The 22,203-nt window shown below is 46.0% G+C and overlaps 1 protein-coding gene across 5 annotated transcripts in view; it reads left to right on the plus strand.

Annotated features, from left to right (window-relative positions):
* TECPR2 (tectonin beta-propeller repeat containing 2) overlaps positions 1–22,203 on the plus strand; it is a 99,103-nt gene that overhangs the window by 16,257 nt on the left and 60,643 nt on the right. For all 5 annotated transcript variants that reach the window (XM_025869326.2, XM_025869329.2, XM_073895906.1 and 2 more), the window contains 3 exons: positions 10,643–10,771; positions 11,168–11,299; positions 14,624–14,781. In XM_025869326.2, coding sequence (XP_025725111.1) covers positions 10,643–10,771; positions 11,168–11,299; positions 14,624–14,781 — 419 coding nt within the window. The remainder of the gene's footprint in view (positions 1–10,642; positions 10,772–11,167; positions 11,300–14,623; positions 14,782–22,203) is intronic.

Consider the following 22,203-nt stretch of genomic DNA (forward strand, 5'->3'; position numbering starts at 1 on the left):
AGCTTTCTCTTTATCATATGATGAGCCCTATGAGCTTTAGTGATATGCTAGGACGACCTTTGCAGGGATGACCAGAATTTGAGAGAATCTAGTACAAATTCTTGAAACCAGCAAACGAAGAGGGGACTCCAGGAAAAATCCCGTATATATATTTTAGCTGGTTTTGTCTTACTGAGGGATCAGAAAAAAATGTACTTTACTGGGACCAAAATCCATATTTGAGCAGCCCTGAGTATCAAAAGTGTTTTTGAAGCATCCATTTAGTATAGAATACAAACCTATAATTGTGGAAAATCACAAAGGAAGTACAAAATAAAAATTCTGTTTTGGAAAGAACACAAAATTTGGAGTTAGATTATTAGGGTGTGAAAAGAAAGCTAAATGTCTGCATATAAAACATACAGGGAAAGATCTGGAGGAGTACCCCTGAGCATCCATTGATACGATACTCTCACTCTGTGTGGGGACTGAGAATGGGATAAGCTAAGGGAGGGAGTATGAAGAAGTATCTTTTTGTTTTCTTTAAATACTGTAGAATTTTTTTGTTAACAGGAATGTTTTCATATATTACTTGTGTAAACACAACAACACAAAGATCTGTTCTGAGCTTTGGCTGTCAGTCAATAGCTACATGATCCTAGAGATGGATTAACTAAGTTGTTCTTGTCATTTTTGTCTTCAGAGCTGGCTGGGTCTTAAAGTAATTTGGTACAGTTGCCATGTTTTTCAGATAAAGAAGTGGTAAGATTCCTGCTCCAGGCCACATAGCTGCTTGCCTAACCATTAGGCTCACTTCCTGTGAGAGAAGGCAGGGCTTCCACAGAAGTCTGGATTTAGAAGACAATAGAAACCAGAATCAGGATCTCTGGAATTTCCAAGTGAAAACTGAGAGATGCATCAACTAGATTCATTTAGGGGAATATCTAAGATTTTATGGGAAGGTAAATAAAGATAAAAGTTAGCTTACCCTATAATAAACCCAGGTGTGGCATGGATGAAAGATCATGTTTTTAAATGAAGTTATGTTTCTAAAGAAGAAAGCAGACCTTATATATGCTAAATACAGCCTGTCATGTGTTTTCAAGAATAATGCTTTTGGAAACTTTTTTTTTCTATACAAGTTAGTGGGAGAGGGCAGATGGAGACATCAAAAGTTCTAGCTCGTGCCAAAAGCACTAAGGAAATGTGAGGAGCTAGTAGCAAGTATAAAAATGTTATAAACTTGTTAAATATATGATGTGACACACATAAGAATAGACCAGAAAGATAACTTGACCTGAGCCTCTCATTTTCTGCTTTGAAAGTAATTACATGATCTTTCTTCTTAGCATTCAGCGAGTTGTGGAAATTTCATGGATTTGCCCTCAGAACCTTTGCACTAACTACAGCAATGCTAGTTCTCATTTCTGCAACTTATCCACACTTGCTGTCTCTGTGAATTCATTCAATTTTTCTCCAGTGCTTACTATGTACTAGGCGCATTTTAGGTCCTGGAGAGGCAATGCAGAAAATGGCAGGCAAGGTCCCTGTCTTCAGGGAGCTTAGAGTCTGGTGGGGAGCCAGAACGATGAGGAGGAGACATCAACACACAGACAAACAAGAAGGGAGAAGCCTGAGGGGAAAACAAACCAGAGGTGGGGGGGTGAGGAGTGCCAGCAGGAGTGGTTGCAGTTTTAAATAGGAAGTTCAGGGAAGGGCTCACTGAGCAGGTGACAGCTGAATGAAGACTCTAAGACAGTGAGCAGCACACCATGCTGATAACATCTGGGGTAGAGTACTCCAGGTGGAAAGAGGGAGCGGCCGGAGCACGGGAACATGTCTGCAGTGTTTTCTAGTTGGAAAACTCATGCTTCAGAATGGTTTGAAAGTTTCATTGACTTTTACCTAGTATACTTTTTAAAGTGATGCAGAAATGAGAGTTTTTGTCTCACCGCATCAGCCAAAAGTGCATTTGCCTCAGGCTTCCCTTGTCATTCCCTATGGAAGTAACGCTTAGGATCCCATGATCTAAATTCTGGCATGTCCGTGGCATTACAGTATAGGGTTTCACTGGTGTATGTCTCAGCAAGGATTGCTTCAGTTGATTGGGTAATGGCAATTTAAAACTGTATTTGCAATTTAATGAGTCAAGAAGAGTGAAGGTACTAGTGGAAAAAGAACAAGATGGGAGAAGTTGCTCTACCATGTTAGCAAGACTTATAAACCTTCAGTAATTAAGCCGAATGTGGTTATTAGCACAAGGATAGATGTGGAAGTCAGTGGAACAGAATAGAGAAGCCAGAAAATCCACACATACATAACTCATAAACACTTGAGTTTCTGCACAGGTGATATTACAGTTTTTTAGTAAATGGTGTGGGACGTTTAGATACGCGTATGTGGGGAAGAGCGCAACTTGACCCTTACCTCACTTCATACACTGCTTTTGTCTTAGCGCTTGAACTGTGTTGTACCTTCGTCTCGACGGCTGAGACTTCTACTGGCTAATTGTTTCCTTTAGCGGTAGTCTGCCCCTGTCTCTCTCTAAGATCTTCTCTAGTAGTAGAGTCCCAGGCCCTAGGGACTTCCTTCAAGTCCAGTGGATGTTCCCTACTCCAGTTTGTCCTATGGAGTAAAGGAATTTATTCCAGAAAGGCAGTGTTTTTGTTTAACTTTTGGATCATTAAACAGTTACATGATTATTTAAACTTTAAATTGTGGTTCTTTGTTAGTAAAAGAGGGATAAAAGTGAAACAAGTCTTAGGAATGTAATGAATTCATATCTTACTTGAGTCTTTTTAAATATTTCTAAGTATTTCGTATCCGTTAGCTATTTGATATGCTAGCAGTTTCTACTAAAGGTTAAGCTGTGACATATCAAAAGAAGCTCATAAAGAAAGCCTTGTCAGACTTCGCAGTTCCCATGAGCTTACAAAGAACATATCCCCTCCATGTAGTTTTGTCTCGTGTATGAAGGGAAAACTGACTGCCAAGGAGTCTAAAGAGGAAACTGGTGGTCCTCTGACAAGTGACTTTGGCTTGGGGTGTTCCTGTTGGCTTGGCCGCGGCTTGCTTAAACTGCACTGCAGCTGGAGATTAGCCTTTGCAACCGCCCTTCCTTCCCTCTCTCCATCTCGGGTTGCAGACCTGCCTTGTGAGCTGACAGTTCTTCTGCCTCTTCCAGCTGTCTCCCCCTTTCCCTCACAGGTGTTTCCCCAAACAAAGGCCTCACATGCCTCCTTCTACCATCGCATCCTGCTCTTTGGTGGACACAAACTAGTGCAACAGTGTAGTCCAGTCTTGGGACTCCTGTAGCCTACTTCTGTTGGTTACTGTGAGAGGAGAGTTGAATTCTCTGACAGAAATTATGCATTTGTCTTTCTCATCAGTTCTGGCCATTTCTGCTTCAAAAAATTTTTTTTTGGGGCGCCTGGGTGGCTCAGTCGGTTAAGCGGCTGCCTTCGGCTCAGGTCATGATCCCAGGGTCCTGGGATCGAGCCCCATGTCCGGCTCCCTGCTCAGCAGAGAGCCTGCTTCTCCCTCTCCCTCTGCCTGCCACTCTGCCTACTTGTGCTCTCTATCTCTCTGTCAAATAAATAAATAAAATCTTTAAAAAAAAAATTTTTTTTTATTGTGGTAAATTATACAGAATGTAAAATTTCCATTTTTCCATTTTTAAATGTATAGTTCAGTGGTATTAAATACATTCAGGTTATTGTGTTATTTCATGAATTTTTATTGTTGTTATTATTATTTTTAGAAGAAGAGGGAGTGAGAGAATCCCAAGCAGGCTCCACACCCAGCACGGAGCCTGACATGGGGCTCAGTCTCACGATTCTGAGATCATGACCTGAGCCAAAATCAAGAGTCAGGTGCTTAACTGACTGAGCCACCAAGTGCCCCCCCACCTTTTTTTAGAGAGGGGGAGAGAGAGAGAGTGTGTTTCGTGCATTTTTAAAGCTCTATTTTTAGGTATCTATACATTTAGGATTGTTCTGTCTTATTAAATAGATCCTTTTATCACTATAAAATACTCTTTTTATCTTTGGTAATATTCCTCCTCTACTTTGTCTGGTGTTAATATAGCCTCTCCTATTTTCTCACAATCAGAGTTTGCATGATATATGTTTTTCCATTTTACCTTTAGTTTATCTGCGCCTTTATATCCAAAGTGCATTTCTTGAAAATAGCATAAGGTCAGGTCTTACTTTTTTATTCAGTATGACAATCTACCTTTTTCTTTTAAGTCAGCTCTACATCCAATGTGGGGCTTGAACTCATGACCCCAAGATCAAGGGTTGCATGCTCCACCAACTGAGCCAGCCAGACACCCTGACAATCTCTACCTTCTATTATACCAAATTTAGGCCATTTATATTGAATGTAATTATTAATATAGTTGGGTTTAAGTCACAGTTCCTCAACCTGACACTATTGACATTTTGGTCAGGTGGTGCTGTCCTGTGTATTGTAGGATGTTGAGCAGCACCCCTGCTTTCTCCCTACTACATGGCAATAGTACCAGCCAAGTTTCAACAACCTCCAGACGTTATCAAATGTCCCATGGCAGGGTGGGGGACAAAATTGTCCTCATTTAAGAACCATTAGTTAAGTCTACCATCTTGGTAATTGTTTTCTGCTTATGCCACCTATTCTTTATATCTTGTTGTTTTTTTCTTTTCCTACCATCTTTCGGACTAATTATTTTTTTGTAGTTCTATTTTATGTCCCCTATGGCTTATTAGGCCCTATCTGTTTTATTTTTTTTATTTTACTTTTTAAGATTATTTATTTATTTATTTGACAGAGACACAGCGAGAGAGGGAACACAAGCAGGGGGAGTGGGAGAGGGAGAAGCAGGCTCCCTGCTGAGCAGGGAGCCCAGTGTGGGGCTCGATCCCAGGACCCCGGGATCATGACCTGAGCCGAAGGCAGACGCTTAACGACTGAGCCACCCAAGCGCCTGCCCATCTGTTTTATTTTTCAGTAGTTTTTCTAGGATTTACAACATTTGTCCATCTACACTCAAATAATATTATATCACTTTACAAATGATATAAGAACTATACAGCAGTTTATTTTCCTTTCAGATTTTTTGTTGCTGGCATATAGAAATACAACTGATTTATGTACATTTCACTTGTATCCTGTTTTATAGATTTCTTGGGGTTTTCTACATAGGTAATCACTTCTGCCTGTGAAGAAAGTGTTTTACTCATTGTTTCTGATGTGCATGCCTTTCAGTTTTTTACTTGATTTACTGTCCTGGCTCTAGGACCTCCAGAATAATGTCCACAGTGAGAACAGATGTCTTGGCCTCAGTGTGTACACTCGTTAGGTATAGATTCCTCAGAGATGCTTTTTATTCCTACTCCTTTCTTTTTTTTTTTTTTTTTTTTAAATTTTTTTATTTATTGGGGCACCTGGGTGGTTCAGTCATTAAGCGTCTGCTTTCGGCTCGGGTCATGATCCCAGGGTCCTGGGATCGAGCCCTGCATCGGGCTCCTTGCTCAGTGGGGAGTCTGCTTCTCCCTCTCCCTCTGCTGTTCCCCCTGCTTGTGTTCTCTCTCTCTCTGTCAAAAAAATAAATAATATTCATTTATTTGACAGAGAGAGACACAGTGAGAGAGAGAACACAAGCAGGGGGAGCGGGAGAGGGAGAAGCAAGCTTCCCAAGGAGCAGGGAGCCCGATGTGGAGCTCGATCCCAGGACCCTGGGATCATGACCCGAGCCAAAGGCAGTTGCCCAACCAACTGAGCCACCCAGGCGTCCCTCTACGTATTTCTGTTCATAGTTTTCTGAGAGTTTTTATCATGAATGAGCATTAAAGCTTGTCAAGTACTTTTTTTTTTTTTTTAAAGATTTTATTTGACAGAGAGAGACATAGCGAGAGAGGGAACACAAGCAGGGGGAGAGGGAGAAGCAGGCTCCCCGCTGAGGAGGGAGCCAGATGCGGGGCTCAATCCCAGGACGCTGGGACCATGACCTGAGCCGAAGGCAGATGCTTAATGACTGAGCCACCCAGGCACCCCGCTTGTCAAATACTTTTTCTGAATCTGTTGAGATAACATGATTTTCTTCTTTATTCTGTTAATATGGCATATGTATTGAGTTTGATTATTAATTCACCTGTGCATTATTTCTGTAAACTCCACTCTGTTGTGATGTAGTATCCTTTTTAAAAATATTTCTGTATTCAACTCAGTAATATTTTATTAGGGTCATTTGGTATCGATATTCATGAGGGATATTGGTCTATAGTTTTCTCATGATGTCTGCGCTTTCTCATCATACATATGTGTCTTGTACTCTTGATTTTTTTTGTTTGTCTAAATGTCTCTATGTCTCTAAGTTGTTTAGACAGGCATATATTCAAAGCTAATAGTTTTTCTGTCTTAGCATTTTGAAGATGATCTTCCATTGTCTCCTGGACTCCATTGTTTCGTTGAGGAGTTTTGTTCTGTTTTGTTTTGTTAAAGATTTTATCTTTAAGCAATCTCTACACCCAGTGTAGGGCTCGAACTCACAACCCGGAGATCCAGAGTTGCGTGCTCTACTGACTGAGCCGGCCAGGCGCCCTGAGAAGTTTATTTTTTATTTTTTATTTTTTTTATTTTTTTTTAAAGATTTTATTTATTTGAGAAAGAGAGAATGAGAGCTAGAGAGCACGAGAGGGAAGAGGGTCAGAGGGAGAAGCAGACCCCCCGCCGAGCAGGGAGCCCGATGTGGGACTCAGTCCCGGTACTCCAGGATCACAACCCGAACCGAAGGCAGTCGCTTAACCAACTGAGCCACCCAGGCGCCCGAGAAGTTTATTTTTTAATAATTACTCATATGTGGTCATTTGCCTTTTTGTCTGATATTAATACCATCTCATGGTCTTTGAGGTTTTACTATTTCACTACACAGTGTGTTTAGTATATTTCTTTCCATTAATCTTTTCTAAGGCTTGTGCTCCTGAGGACACAGGTCTTACCTCAATTCTAGGCAACTTCTAGCCCTTATCTCTAAAGGTGTTGCCTCCTATTTATTCTCTTTTCTTCAGGCATCCCAATTAGATGTAGTCTGGACCTTCATATCTGTCCTCCAGGACTTTGCTCTTTCATATTTTTTATCTTTTCCTCTTTCTTGCACAGATCTATTATCTAGTTCAATAATTTTCTTTCAGCTGTGACTAATCTGCTATTTAATCACCACTAAGGTTTTAAATTCTTTTGATTCTTTTTCATTTCTGATAGTAGCTTACTATTATGTTTTAATTTCCTTTTATATTTCTTTAAAATTTTAAGCATATTTCTTTTATGTTCTGGGTCTCTTCAGTCTAAATGTAATACTTGGGTGGGAGCAAAGTGTTGTCCAATTCTATTATTGCTTTTTTTTAGTTGATTCTTCTTCATGGGGCCTTTTTCCCTATGGTAGTTTCTAATTGGGAGCTCTGCGCTGGTCCCAATACGTGTGAATGCTGAGGGACCTGGGTCAAGACTGTGTCCCACAGATGGGGTTTATACTCACTCTGCCAGGCCCCTTGGACTGCTGCTAACATCGAAGCACTTCACATCGACTGCTGGCATGGAGCCCCTTTGGAGTGGAAAGGGAAAATAAATTCAAACTCTGATGCTAAACAGGACAGGCTTGGGATGGCAGATTCTTGAGGAACATTCTTCTTTTTTATTCACTCCAGTCAGTGTCAGAGAAGACAGAGTGGCCAGCAAATTGATTTTTCCCTAGTTTACACTTTCACTGAGGGTTAGATTTTCAGGGGTTCTTCAGGGGCTTTTGCAGGGGATATCAGTTCCAGCCCCCCACTCATCTGGCCTGAAGCCTCATCCTCATTAGCCCTGCTCAGCTCAGGAAACCGAGGCTCTTGATGTTGGCCACATAGTCCTAGGGTGGCCCATAGCTTCAGGGTTTGACAGTACTTTGACAATATTCTTTTTGTGTTTGGCCCCTGTAGATTTTTACTTTCTAGAGATCAGCTATGCATTTTTTAAAGGTTTTATTTATTTGAGAGAGAAAGAGCATGAGAGAGGGGAGGGTCAGAGGGAGAAGCAGACCCCCCACTGAGCAGGGAGCCCGATGCGGGACTCGATCCTGGGACTCCAGGCTCATGACCTGAGCCGAAGGTGGTCGCTTAACCAACTGAGCCACCCAGGCACCATAAAGGATGTTTTATGGGGGCTCCTGGGTGGCTCACTTGGTTAAGTGGTTAAGCATCTGACTCTTGGTTTTGGCTCGGGTCATGATCTTGGGGTTGCGGGATCGAGACCCATGGGCTCCGCGCTCAGCACGGAGTCTGCTTGGGATTCTCTCTCTCCCTCTCCCCCTTCCTCCCACTCATGTGCATGTGCGCACACATGTTCTCTCTCTCTCTCAAATAAATAAAATCTTTTTTTTAAGTTATTTTATACATCTTACTCAGCATTTCTAGGTGTTTGGAGGGCTGTGTTTTCCAGAATAGCTAGACTTATACTGTGGGCAGTTGAAGCCTCATGTTTTGCTTCTATCAGAAGCTAAGTATTGATAATCTGATTCTTGGGATGTTTTGGTTCTTAAGAACCATAACATTTATTAATGATTACACTAAATAACATTAATTCAAAATGTTGGTTTATTAAAAAGCATGTGTACAAGCAGCACACATATTCAGGCTCTCAGCCCGTCTGAGTCACAATTTTTAGTTTGAAGCCACTCATTCAGAAAAATCACACAGCCATTTTGAATTTGTCTTACGACATGGCAAGATCTCCAGTAAGGGATTTTGATGCCTGATGGGGTAGCAGTTTTTATAATTACAAATTCCCAGGGTGCTGTTCTCTTCCACATCCTGCTGCCATATCAAGACAACCTGTGTCTAAAACATGTGTCGCCGTCTTCCCTCGGAGTGGCCCCAGTGGACTCTGCTCAAGGACCCATCACTCATGTTTCCCACACTGCAGATGATAAAGTCCTTTTATTCTCCTTCCTCTCCACAAGGCTCCAAACCTCCCATCTGCGGGGCTGTGGATTCACCCTCAGAGTGCGTAGAGCAGCAAGGCAGGGCAGGGCCCCTGGAGAGAGTCATACTTGGGTGTGAATCCTCTAGCTGTGTGTCCTTAGACAAACCACTCACCTTTGGAAAATGAGGAAATCCCAGCACATCCCCTCACGGTTGTTTGAGGAATCAAGGAGGTAATGCATGTAAAGTGCTTAACAAATTGTCTGGCGCGGGGGAACGCACGCTCAGTAAAGGGGGGTTGCTGTGCCCTTTTCCTCGTTGCTGTCATCATGCCAACCGGGTCTTGACAGAGTCTTCTTTCTTCATTGGCTTTGTGCTCATTCATTTTGCCACTTCTCCAGACTAGGCACACAGTACCTCTGGACTGAACTACCGCGGAAGGCTCCCCCTGGTCACGCTTCCTCCTCCTGTGCTGTGCCTGATTGGGGTTATCAGAAACACCTCTGATGGATACACTGGCAAAGTCAGGAATCTTCCAGGGCTCCCCTTTGCCTTCCTGTAGCTTAAGATCCAAATCCCTTACCTCCATCACAATCTCTCACCAGATATATTTATAGCCCATGAGAATACCCTGGAAGCTGTGAAGTACCAGATGAAAGTGAGTGCAGTCATCACCACCCCCACTGGCTGTAGGCGGCTTTTCATGTGCGTGGCTCACTGCCACAGCTCAGCTTTAGGAGGGAGGGACTGCGACCTACTTTAGGTTAGTATATTACCATAGCAGCTGACTCAGTATCCTGAATGTGGAGGGTATGCTTCCACACTTGACAGATTGATTACCATCTAAATTACTGCATCAAAATGTAGGGATCAAAGTAGTTTATTGGAGATCTTGCCATATGTCTTAGCAAGGTCAAATGGTTGTGTTAATTTTTCTGAATGAATGGTTTCACTCAATGCGCTGGAAGCCTGAATATCTGTGTGCAATGCTTGTATGTGTGCTTTTCTTTTTTTTTTTTTTTTTTTAAGATTTTTATTTGAGAGAGAGTTAGAGAGCATGAGCAGGGGGCAGGGAGGGGGAGAAGCAGGCTCCTTACCAAGCAGGGAGCCCGACAAGGGGCTGATCCCAGGACCCTGAGATCATGACCTGAGCCAAAGGCAGACGCCCAACCGACTAAGCCACCCAGGTGCCCCTGTACATGTGCTTTTTAATAAACCAGTGTACGAAGCTTGAGTTAGTGTTATTTAATTTGATTACTGATCTAAGAACAAATCTGTTTACAAAGCACTTTCAGATGCATCGTCTCCTTGATCCTCATGGCAAGCCTGCATGGCAGACAGACCATGGACTTCAGTGGTTGAGTGGCTTGTCCGAGTTAAAAGAGAAGGAAGCAGAGCTTGGGTCTGGGATAGCTCTTCTTACTCCAGACTCCTGTCTGGGCAGGAAATACGTCTCCAAGCTTCTTAGCACGCTCTCGTTAAGAGCTCAGAATATTGACACTTGATTGATGAGCATTTCCTTCATTAGAAATGTGTTTTTTATTTTGTCATTTCAAGATGAAGGACCTAGAAGAAAACAGGAGGGTTCTAACAGATGTAATTATTTTTCTGAGTTGCATACATTTTCAACCAGGGCTTTGTAGAGGCTGCAGCCTAATGCGGCTTCTGCCTCCAGGGGTAATGTTTACATTCCAGAAGCTAGCGTTGTCTTGAACATTTGCTTTTAGGGGAAAACTGAACCCATCACGGTGGTAAAGCTGCTGAGCTGCTTCGATGACCTTGTGGCTGTGGGCACCGCCTCCGGGAGGGTTGCTGTCTTTCAGCTTGTATCCTCGCTGCCAGGGAGAAATAAACAAGTAAGTACTAGTCACTTTGGCATTTCTTAACTTCTTGGCAAATTCCTCGTGGATCTTCAAATGAGAAATCCTCATCTGCCTGGAAAATACATGCTTAGAAATACTTCATCCTATGCTCTTAATAATCGGATAACATTTTGGTTCTTGGTAGGACACTTGGCAGAAAGCACGTTTGGGTAATTTAGATTGTGCCTAACATTCTCTGGCTGCCCTCTGTCAGTTTTAAAGAGAAATAGCCAGAGGGAACCTTGAACAGGGTTTTGCCTGGAAAACAAGGTTGGGAAAACCAGCTCCTCCACGATTAGGAAGGCCTGTGTACCCCCGTGCCCACAGAGCCCCGTCTCACAGTGTCTGTTCCTTTCTCTCCTTGCGCTCATGTTTACCGGTTATTCCCAGCTTCGGAGATTTGATGTCACCGGTATTCACAAAAATAGCATAACAGCCCTGGCTTGGAGCCCCAATGGAATGAAATTGTTCTCTGGAGATGACAAAGGGAAAATTGTCTATTCTTCTCTGGATCTAGACCAGGTAAGGTTATTTCCAGAAATATTTTTGGCCTTCTTATATTTGGAGAAATTATACCCACAATTACATTTTAGTCAGTCAGTTTGTGTTCTCAATCATTGTCCCTTTATAATCTCATTATTGTCGGTAACTTTTTCCCTCAAGGACTTCTCTGACGTTTTCTAAGCTTCTGCTTCTGTGACTAAAGGGTTGGCCTTTGTTTGCACTGGCCCCTTCCTTCACAGTGTTCATTCTCCTGTTGTCTCCCACTGCTCCTTCGAGCAGAAGCCATTGTCACTCCTCCCTCCTTGAAGGGTTTGTAGGAACCATGCGAAGCCTTTCATAATCATAACTGTTGGCAGAGGTCAGTGCTTTCAGGGGGCACAGAGCTCGCCCCAGCTAAACCTTGCCTCTCGCGTGGGAGGGAGTGGGCCAAGGAAGAGGAGGTTTGGTGGCAGCCCGGTGCCCAGCCGCCACCTTCGTGTTTGTTGCTTTGTTTAATCCTCACAACAGCGCCCTGAGCTACGTGTGCTCTTCCCCCATCAGTAGATAAAAAACCCAAGGCTCAGTGACCCCGTCACTAGCCCGGGGTCACAGCGAACACCTGGCAGAACCCAGCTTCAAACAGGCTCTGCTCCAAAGCCCGCACCTTTTCCATCGCACGTGTGGCTCTGTGCAGGCCTGTGCTTTGCTGGGTCAAATGTCTGCCCAGCTAGACTGAACACCTTGGTGGCACGAGCCTTTCATTTTCTTATGTATAGCCTTCATTCCTCGTGCATAGTAGGAATTCAGCAATTACTAGCCAAGTGGCTTTTAGTCCCTCCGATCCACGACTGACCTATTACAAGTTCTCTCCAGCGGTACTTCTCAAAGTTTTTGGTCTCAGGACCCCTCTACACTCTTAAAAGGAGGATCCCAAAGAGCTTCTGTTTGTATGGGTTATAGCTACTAAGTGTACCATGTTAGAAATTAAAACTGAGAAATTTAAAAATATTAATTTTATTTTGAAATAAGCCTATTATTACTAGAAATAACATTTTTATGAAAAATATTTTCAAAACAAGTGAAAAGAAAGACACTGCTTTACATTTTTGCAAATCTCTTTAATGGCTGGCTTGATGGGAGGACAGCTACATTCTGCATAAACTGTCGCAAATACGTTGTTTTGGTTGGAGTATATAAAGAAAAATCTGGCCTCCACGGACCTGTAGTTGGAAACCGGACAAGCATTGTAATAGCCTCTTTAGAGAATTGTGGATATTCTTCATTCATCTTATCCCCCAACTGACGGATGGTGGTTTCTTTAAAGGTCAGTTGTAACTGGGAAGCTAAAACCATATGGATGGATTTTTGTACTCTTACAGTAAAATCCAGTGGTCTCTCTTGCACTTTGAATGGCTCTTTGTAATATCATGTGTTGGTCACTTGGAAAATACTGATCTACTGAGTGATGCAGATCTTTTCAGTGTTGACACATTTAATTATATAATATCAAAGAACACATCTTTGTTAATATCACCATCATTCCAATCAGAAAAGTCTTTAGCTACTGGGAATTGCTCAAGTTCACAAGGGTCGATACAAATTTTCAATTCTAATCCTCATTTGAAACCTGGAAATTTAATATCAGCAACAAACACGATTCCTTGTTTTCATCGAAGTGACAGGGTCACTTTGTTCCATCTGAGAAAATGTCTGCCAAATACCCATGTTTGAATAATTATAGTATGTCAAGTAAAAATGGTATTCTGTGAAAAAAAAAAAGCAGCTGGTTGAGCTCCCAGCTCTCACAAACCATTGCTTTTCCTTGAGAGAACCAGAGTACCTCGGTGGGCAGCAGCAGGACTGGGTGTGCATGCCCCAATTTATCACACAAAATTCAAAACTGTGTCTACCCAAGAGCCAGGATTTAATAAAATTATAATTGTTTTGCATCAAGGACAGTCAGTGGAACGCACATTTTTTCCATGAGTGGTGGCAGAGGGCACGGTGCTGATTAATGGCATTCAGGGCCCTGCTCTGCCCACCAGGGCTTTTGTGTCAGGGCAAATGTCAGCTCAGTGAAAAAGGCAGACACAACTGAGAATTGTGATGACAGTAGCTTGGGCCTTGCAGGCCCTGTGGAGAGGACTGCAGAGCACACTTTGAGAACCGCTGTTGTGTAGGAAAGTGTTGAGGTTATTAGGAATCCCTGTGGTGTTCCTTCTGCTCAGGCCCACTAACCCTAACCAGGACAGCACTGCTCCCGAGCCTGCATCTGAGGAAGCAGAGAGAAAGCCACATGCAGAAAACAGTGTCCTTGGCGCCTCGGAAACTTATTTCCCAGCTTTATTGAGGTTCTGATAGGGTTGTTTTTTTTTTTTTTTAAATGCAAGTACAAAGAGATTTGCAAAAAAAAGATACGGGAGGCTGAGTGTTTTTGCAAAATTCATGCAATAAATTTAGTTCGTTATAAGCGAAGTCAAAAACTGAAAAGCTACAGTTTACGTAACTACAAATGTGGGAGGAAAATCTGCTTTAGAAGTGCTTGATGTTTGGGGGTAATGAGAATTTCTCTATCTTCACTGTGTTGGTGGTTGTATAACTGTATGCATTGTCAAAATCCATAGAATCATGTATCTAAAAAGGGTAAATTTTACTGTGTGTAAATTTTACCAGTAAGTCTGATTGCTGCTCTCCCCCTACCCCCAAAAGGTCTGTGATAGTGCATCAGGATTTCTTAAACAATTGAAGAAACTGGTTTGGGAGAAGAGTAACTTGTAGAAGCAGATTTTTGACACCAAGAAATAGGGTTTGTGCTAGCAGTAAAATGCCTCCTAGAGTTTACCTTTGGTCTTCAATATATTTAATATTATTTCAGTTCTGTTTTTTCTGACCTTTTCAGTTGGCAAGGATATAATGTCCCCAAAATTGCTTTGAATTCTTTGTCGGGGAAGTGTGTAATGTGACCTTAGGTGATAGTTGCCACAATAATTGTATAGGAAGTCCCGTTGTGTTCTACTAGAATAAATTATACTCCTGGTGTAACATATTCCCACTTAGATCTTTATGGACTCTTCTTTGAACTATCTGCTGAGAACATTTTATAAGAAATTATACAGAATTTTTAAATGTTTCTTACCAAACTTGATATAGCCTGAGATAGGTGTTAATGTTGTTTTCTCATTAGTAAGAACTTTTCCAAATAATTTCATCACAGTGGGTTGACATTGAATCTGATGAGAATTAACAACATACATTTTTAATTTTGACCCAAATACAAGTAACAAAAGGATGCTTCCCAGTCATAGAGGAAGTTGGGTTACTTTAACTCCACACTGAGTTCGGTTTAACTGGACTCTCTCACAGGGTGTGTGTAATTCCCATTTGGTGTTGGAAGAGCCATCTTCAATCGTGCAGCTCGATTATAGCCAGAAAGTACTGCTCGTGTCTACACTACAAAGAAGCCTGCTTTTTTACACGGAAGAAAAGTCTGTCAAGCAGATTGGAACACAACCAAGGAAAAGGTAAGCGTCACAGCGTCACAAGTGCCCCCTGGGGTTCCCGGTGGGCCCCTAACCTGCCCAGGACACCTCATCCCAGCATCAGACAGAAAGAGTGTGTCCCTCTTGATCTGCTGCAAGAACCTGCAGGTGTGGCCTCCCTGCCTTGAGTGCCAGGACCTGGGGGAATCTCCGATGTAGTCTGCCTTGGGTCCACCCCTGTGCGGGCGCCCCTCCACCGCAGCCCTGGTGAAGGGCCGGAGCCCCTCTGCACTGTGTGGGCTGTGCCAGGCTTGGGGATAACTGGCAGACAAAGTAGCTGTGAGCCCACCATCATGGAAACTTAACAAACTCAGCAGAAAAGTTGCTATAATAGTTATGTTACCTGCTATGGAGCAATGTGTGGGGTCCTGTGAAGCTTCTACCCAGCCTAGAGGAGAAGGCAGACTCCCTGAAGGAGTGGGCGAGGGAGGAGTGGAACTGGCCAAGAGGACTGGGGAAGGTGGCTTCTAGGCTGAGAGATTGCCTCCCTCCCCTCTCCCCCTGCCATTTACCTACCACCTGGGAGGACAGCGAGAGAAGGGGTCAAGTCCAGTTGCCTGCCAGCCACGTGGGAAGAGGCAGCGGGAACACATGGTGACCTCCCTGCCAGAAACACACTTGTGGAGCCCTGGGGCCTGGTTTACGTGGGTGTGGGGTCAGTGAGGAGGGGCTAGGTAGAGTGGTGGGGCCCCCCACCCTGAGAAGAGAGGGGCAGAGAGCTGGGTGGGGGCAAGAAGACGATGGGGCCAGCAGCTTGTGGGCTGGGCAGCAGGGTCTGGAGAAGTTCCTGGTAAAAGGGCGCCATTGCCTACAGAGGATCAGGGGGGCTGGGTGGCAGGTGGGTGGGGAGGGTGGGGAGCGGGCTGACAGTGAAACATGGACTGGCTGCTCCCATGAGGGGAGGGCCCACGGAGGCTGGTGGTGACAGCTGGGCGGGTGATGGATGGCGCGGAGAAGGGGAGCTCAGATGGGCGGAGGGTGGCAGCCCTTCGCTACTAAAAGACCTGGTCATGCCTCCCTTTGGCTTCTGTTTTCTGTTCTGAATACCCCCTCAATTCCATCGACAATTTAGCCTTTGTATAGCAGTGGTCTCCCTACTGGCCCCCAGAAAACGCAGTAGAATTTGTAGCCCCGGCTTCGGGGTTTCGCACATCTTCATCTTGCTTTTCCCTCTGCCGGTGTCCCCTCTTCTGCCTGATGTTTTGTCCTGACTTGTCATCAGTGTCTTCCGGCACTCTTCTAGGAGGGGTAGTGGAGGGTAGAGAGAGAGATGTGGAAACCAGTTACTTTTCACACGGATCAGCCAGTAGTCCTCCTAAAACCCGGTCCTCCAACCTCCGGTGTGGGGACCTCAGCGAGTTTCCACGAGCCCCTCCAGGTGCACACGTGTAGGCGGTCCTTTGGCCTGTGCCGGGCACTGTTCCAGGGTGCGGACGCACACAAACGTGTCCCCTTTCTCCCCGGGAGGTCTATTTCACTGAGCCCTAGAGGAGTGGGGATAACACAGAATAAATGGAAAAGTTGTTCACCCCTGGGTCTTAAAGGCTTGTTTTTCTGTGGTGTGCTGTGAGTCTGTGGTTCAGAGAGGGTGTCTGGCGAGTCTGCCCCCTGCAAGCAGTGTGTCATTCCACAGGTGTTTGGTGTTCTTGAGGGGCGGCAGTGCGCGGTGGACAGCGGTGAGCAAGGGACAGGTATCTGCCCTCACGCAGGATCCCTGTGTAGCCTGCAGTGCGTGCTGTGGAGCAGGCAGTCAGGGTAAAGCCTTCGGGTGGGGGTGGCACGCTCTCTTAGAATGGTCTGGAAAGACTTCTGTGGAGAAGTGATATTTGAGCAGAAGCCTCAAGCATGGGAAGAGCTGATGGAGGAGCATTCTGGTCTCAGGAAACAGCAGATGCCAAAGCCACAGATTGGGCAGGGCTTGCAATGTTCAGGGAGCCAGAGGGGGCCAGGGTGACCAGGGAGCAGTGGGTTGGGTGCACTGGTAGAAAATGAGATTGGAAAGGAGGGCCTGAGCCAGCTTAGAGGTTGGTGGCTGGGGGCACCACGTGCTATTGGCCGAGTTATTCTAGGCTTAACAAAAAGCTATTGAAGTGCTTTAGGCAGGAGAATGGCAACATGAGCGACGTTTTAGAGCTCACCCCCGGTTCTGTGTGGAGACTCAACTGGCGATGGGCGGGAGGGGGCAGTGAGGAGGGTACTGCAGGAGTCCCGGGACCGGGCGTGGAGGCTGGCTCCTGGTGGTGGCCATCAGGAGACGGGGAGATGGAGGGAGCTGTGATTTGGAGATGGAAAGCACGGGGCTGGATAATGGATTAGATATGGGGCAAGGGTAAAAAAAAGAAGATTTTGTGCTGGTGGCTGTAGCAGCTAGGTAGCTGCAGTGGGCACACTGGGGCAAGCCTGGGTTTGAGGTCTCGACGGGCAGCCATTCTGTTGGGGGCATATTGAGTTGGAGGTGCCTGTTAGGTAGTAGTCAAGTGGGAGTCATAGTGAGGAGTGACATCTACAGGCCTGCAAATCATTAGATGCAAGTGACATTGAGACCCTGACATTGGGTGCGTTCACCTAGGAACAGTGTTTATTCACCTAACATTCAAAAATCCTCACCGAGTCTCTGCTGTGTGCCAGGCAGCCTTCTCCCTCTGAGGAAACAGCTGTGAACGGGGAAAATCTCTAATCTTGGGGGGCTCACATTCCTGAAGGGGGAGACCAACATTATATATATTCTAGAATGTTCGGTAGTAATAAACCAGGATATGGACTAGAGAGGAGGGAGCAGGGGACACAGGTGTGTGCTCTAGATGGGCAAGCAGGGATGGCTCTTCCGCAGGAGGGACTGGAGCAGATTCCTGAAGGCAGGGCAGAAGGAGCCACCCGAGGACCTTGGAGAGAAGCTCTTGAGGCAGAAGCAGTGCGTGTGCCAAGCGTTTGAGGGTTTGGGGAGCAGCAAGGCCATGTGTGTGTGGAACAGAAGAGGGGCCAGGTAGGACCCCATCCTGTAGGCTTTGTGGGCCTTACTCGGAGGCTGCTTTATTCTAGCACGCCAGCATCATGAGAGGCTTTGACCAGGGGCAAGTCACCCTTGCTGCTCTTTGGAGGGGGCAGGAGTGGCAGCTGAGGGGGGCCAGCCAGGGGCTTAGGCCAGGGCAGGATAGTAGGAATGCTCGGAGGGCAGAGCTGACAAGTGTGCTGACACGTTGGCTCTGGGGGGTGAGAGAGGGAGATTAGTCAGCTGAGCACTCGGGGGAGTGGCGGCGCACTGGCCTAGAGAAGCCTGGGGGAGAGGATAGAAGAGTGTTGTGGACAGGTCGCATGGTCTTCCTCCCGGGGGAGAGCCAAAGGGGCAGGTGCAGCAGCCGTGCGTCTTGGGAAGCGGGTGGGGCCGGGGCGTGCATTTGGGAGCCTGTAGCATGTAGACAGTCTTCAAAGCTCCGGGACGGACAAGCTTGCCGCGGGCGTGAGCATAGCTGGAGAAGTGGGGGGGTGTCTGTTCTGGGCACTGGCAGAGACTGGGATGTGAGGAAGGTTCAGAGGAGTGAGAAGTTGGAGGCCACATGGGAGAAGTGTCAAGGCTACGTCAGAGCTGCTGACGGCCCCAAGAGATGGCGTGAGACAGATGTTTGGATTTGGTGACCTGGTGGCTACACACAGCCTTGCTCAAGGAGAGTGGCCGAGGGTGAAAGGGCTGGAGGGAACAGGGTCACAGTGCTCAGAGACAGCTTTTTAGGGGGCTGGTTTTTGTGGAAGGGAACACAGAGGAGGGGGCGCCTTGGCGGGGAGTGTGGCTGGCTGGCTGGCTGGCACGGAGCACAAGATGGCGGTGCCCGTCGTGGCCTCTCTGGAGCCCGCTGGTGGGTGACAGCGTGGCCTGAATAGGGCTGGGGTGTTCTCAGCGGGGAGCAGAGCACAGGTGTGGGTGCACTTGCAGGCAGGGGAACCTCAGTGGTGGGGGCTGGGGTCGTCCTTTTCTGATGGAGTTTGTGAACCTGATCCTCAGACAGGACCAGATAAAATACGTTGTTACTCCCGGAAGACCTCAGAGCCCCGGGCTGTCCCCAGAAGTGTTGTGTCTTTGCTCTCCTCAGGGTCTGTGATGCACCGTTTCAGGTGGGAACCCTCTCCCTACCTGTTAGGTGTCCCCTGTGGCCCTGTCGTCAGGGTCCCTGAGCCTGGCCGCCTGTGTTGGGTGTGGACCTGTGGGGTCTGCCCCCCAGCAGAGCCAGCATCAGGTTCTGGAACAGGGTCACTGCCATCATGCCTCTGTGGTGGCCTGTGAGCAGTTGGCTGCTGAGCCTTTTGTCACCCATCTTAGACTTTCATTCTCTTGCCTCGGGCTCTCTGTCCATGCTCAGCATTTCATGTCTTTGGCACCAGAGATTATACAGCACATTGGAAAACATTCCTTTCAGAGCACCCGGCTGGCTCAGTCAGTAGAGCATGAGACTCTTGATCTTGGGGTTGTGAGTTTGAGCCCCACGCTGGGGGTAGAAATTACCTAAAAATAAAATCTTTTTAAAAACCCCAAACAGGGGCACCTGGGTGGCTCAGTCAGTTAGGCATCTGCCTTCGGCTCAGGTCATGATCCCAGGGTCCTGGGATCAAGCCCCGCATCGGGCTCCCTGCTTGATAGGGGGCCTGCTTCTCCCTCTCCCGCTCCCCCTGCTTGTGTTCCCTCTCTCGCTGTGTCTCTCTCTGTCAAATAAATAAATAAAATCTTAAAAAAGAAAAAAAACGAAACCCAAACAAACAAACACTCCTTTCATATTAATGTGGCTCATAAAGGGAATTAAAGTATGTTTTAAAGTCATCAGTGATTTTTCTGGAAGTCACCTCCACCAAAATTAAGAAAGTAGGTTAATTTGGGGTGCCTGGGTGGCTCAGTCGTTGGGCGCCTGCCTTCGGCTCGGGTCATGATCACGGGGCCCGGGATCGAGTCCCGCGTCGGGCTCCCTGCTCAGTGGGGAGTCTGCTTCTCCCTCTACCCTTCCCGCTCTTCCCTCTCTCTCAGATAAATAAATAAAATCTTAAGAAAAAAAAAGTAGGTTAATTTAGTTATGATTTTAGAACCCTGCGGTGCCTAGACCTTAAAAGTTGGAGTCTGAGGGTCCACTTGAGAACGGACGGCAGCAGGTGCTGCACAGTCATACGGCAGGTGGGTGGCGCCAAGCCCCGGGTGTAGGACAGTTTACACCTTGCTCCAGCTAGTTATCCCCAGCTTAGCTGCCTTCCCCCCGCTGACCACATACCACATGTTCCTGCAGTTCCTTGGAGCCAGCCGCCCACCAGGACCCTCTCGGCGTGTTCCTTCCCCCACAGTGGCCGTCCCCTCCTCAGCCGGGTAATAGTCCTGGGTCTAGCCCTCTCCCGCCCCAGTCAGGACACACCCTGCCTGGACTCCTCGGGCGGCCCTTTGAGCCTCAGATGCTCTCGCAGTGGTTCCTGTACATGCGCGTGTCCGCCCCCGTCTGTCCTCAGCCCGGGCCAGGATCTCGTCTCGTTCATCCCTCATGTTGCCCGCGGCCCCGGGTCGCACACAGTGCTTGTTCCGGTGAATGCTTTAGTTCCCCGAGGTGAACAAATCGAAGTGGAAGTGACAAGAGATTTTTAAGAGGACCTATAAATAGATGGAAAACATTTAACAGTTTGGTCACCAAACAGACTTGGATTTGACGGGAAGGGCAGGAGGAAGAAGTTAGGGACAGCCCACTAGAATTGCTTTGGGTCTATTTAGAGAATCTTTCCAGAACAAATCCACCAAAGGCAGCAGTCAAACATGATGCTGATTATAGAGTTGTCCGTGAGTGATCTACAGCGTTAGAACCGTCTTGGTTAATCTAACGATCTTCGTTTCGAAGCTGAATTTGATATTCGATAACCTCCTTGGGCCCTATCCAGAGGGATTTAATTACTGTGCAGCCAGAGGGACTTAGAGAGATACTGACCTGCAGAGAAACGTCCAGATAACTCTTTCTATGTGACCGTGTGGGATGGGCCCTGGAGACTGCCCCTCAGGAGGGCTGGTGCGCTGCTGTGTGCAGGGAGGGTGAGGAGAGAGGCACGGGGCTCGTGGGGAGCACGCAGGCTGGCATGAATGGAACTAGAGGCTGATCCCAGCTGCGAGCACCTGTAGCCCTGTGTGTGGCCTTACAACATCACCAGCAGTGCTTTTGTGCCTTCATAGACTGGCTCACTTAATCTTCACTTTAACCTCTGAGATGGGAATGATTACTCCTGATATACAGATTAGGATACTGAGCTCCAGAAAGGTTGCACAGGACAAAGCAAATGTCGGGGCTGGAAATTGAGCCCTGCTATCAGTCGAGAGTCAGTACTCTTTCCACTGCTTCAAATCAGAGAGGTATTTTGGGGAGAGGGTGGACTGAAACTCTTGAACTTTGAGCTCTGGTAGGAGCCTGAGATTGGGCAGAGGTGTGAGACCATGAGAACTCAGAGGGTCGCGCAGCCGGCTCAGTTGGAGGGAGCATGCGACTCTTGATCTCGGGGTCATGGGTTTGAGCACCACATTGGGTGTAGAGATTGCTTAAAAATAAAGCCTTTGGGGGGGAAAAAGAATTCAGATTGCTGGTGGGAGCATGGGTTGGTATAATCACATTGAAAAAAGTTTGAAATTGTCTTTTAAACCTGAATGTGGTCAACTCAGCAATCCAAAAGTTACCCAACAGAGCAACAATTCCATCTCTGTCCGGGAGATCCTGGGCAGACTCTTACACTTGCGTGCTAGGAGGTCTGCTTGAAAATGCTCGTAGCACCGTTGTTTAAAATAACAAAGTAGAAATAATTCAAATACCCATCAACAGGGAGTGAGTAAAAATATTGTGACAAACTGGCAGTGAAAATGAATGAGCTATAGCTTTTTTATCAGTAAAGATAAATCTTAGAAATACAATGTTAAAAGCAAGTTGCAAAAGTATACAAATAATTGCATCATACTTTTTTCATACAAATGAAAGATCAACAATACTAAAAAATATGCAGTGTTTAGGAATACTTAGGTATGTGGTTAAATTATCAATAATAGTAGAAGCAAGGGAATAACAAACACAAAATTCAGTCTGTGGTCACACCTGGGGAATGGAAGGGCAGGAACATTAGGAGCACGGGAGAGCATCACCCATGTCCCTGATGATTTATTTCCGAAGTTGAGGGATGGGTTCCTGGGTGTGCATTTCATTTACTAGACTTCATAACTTTTATATGCCTATAAATGTGTGTGTGTGTGTGTGTATGGTATAAAATAGTATGTATTATTTATATAAAACATACATTCTTTTGTGTTAGGTATTTCATAATTTTAAAAATAGAAAACTGCCATGCCTGGGGACCAGAGGGAAGCTGGTCCCTGTGATGGGTTCAGACTCAATGGTAGGCATGACGCTCATTCAC

This window comes from Callorhinus ursinus, unplaced genomic scaffold (genome assembly GCF_003265705.2).
Source record: "Callorhinus ursinus isolate GAN/ISIS: 27379988/994484 unplaced genomic scaffold, GSC_fseal_2.0 scaffold8, whole genome shotgun sequence".
In the NCBI taxonomy this organism is placed as follows: Eukaryota; Metazoa; Chordata; class Mammalia; order Carnivora; family Otariidae; genus Callorhinus; species Callorhinus ursinus.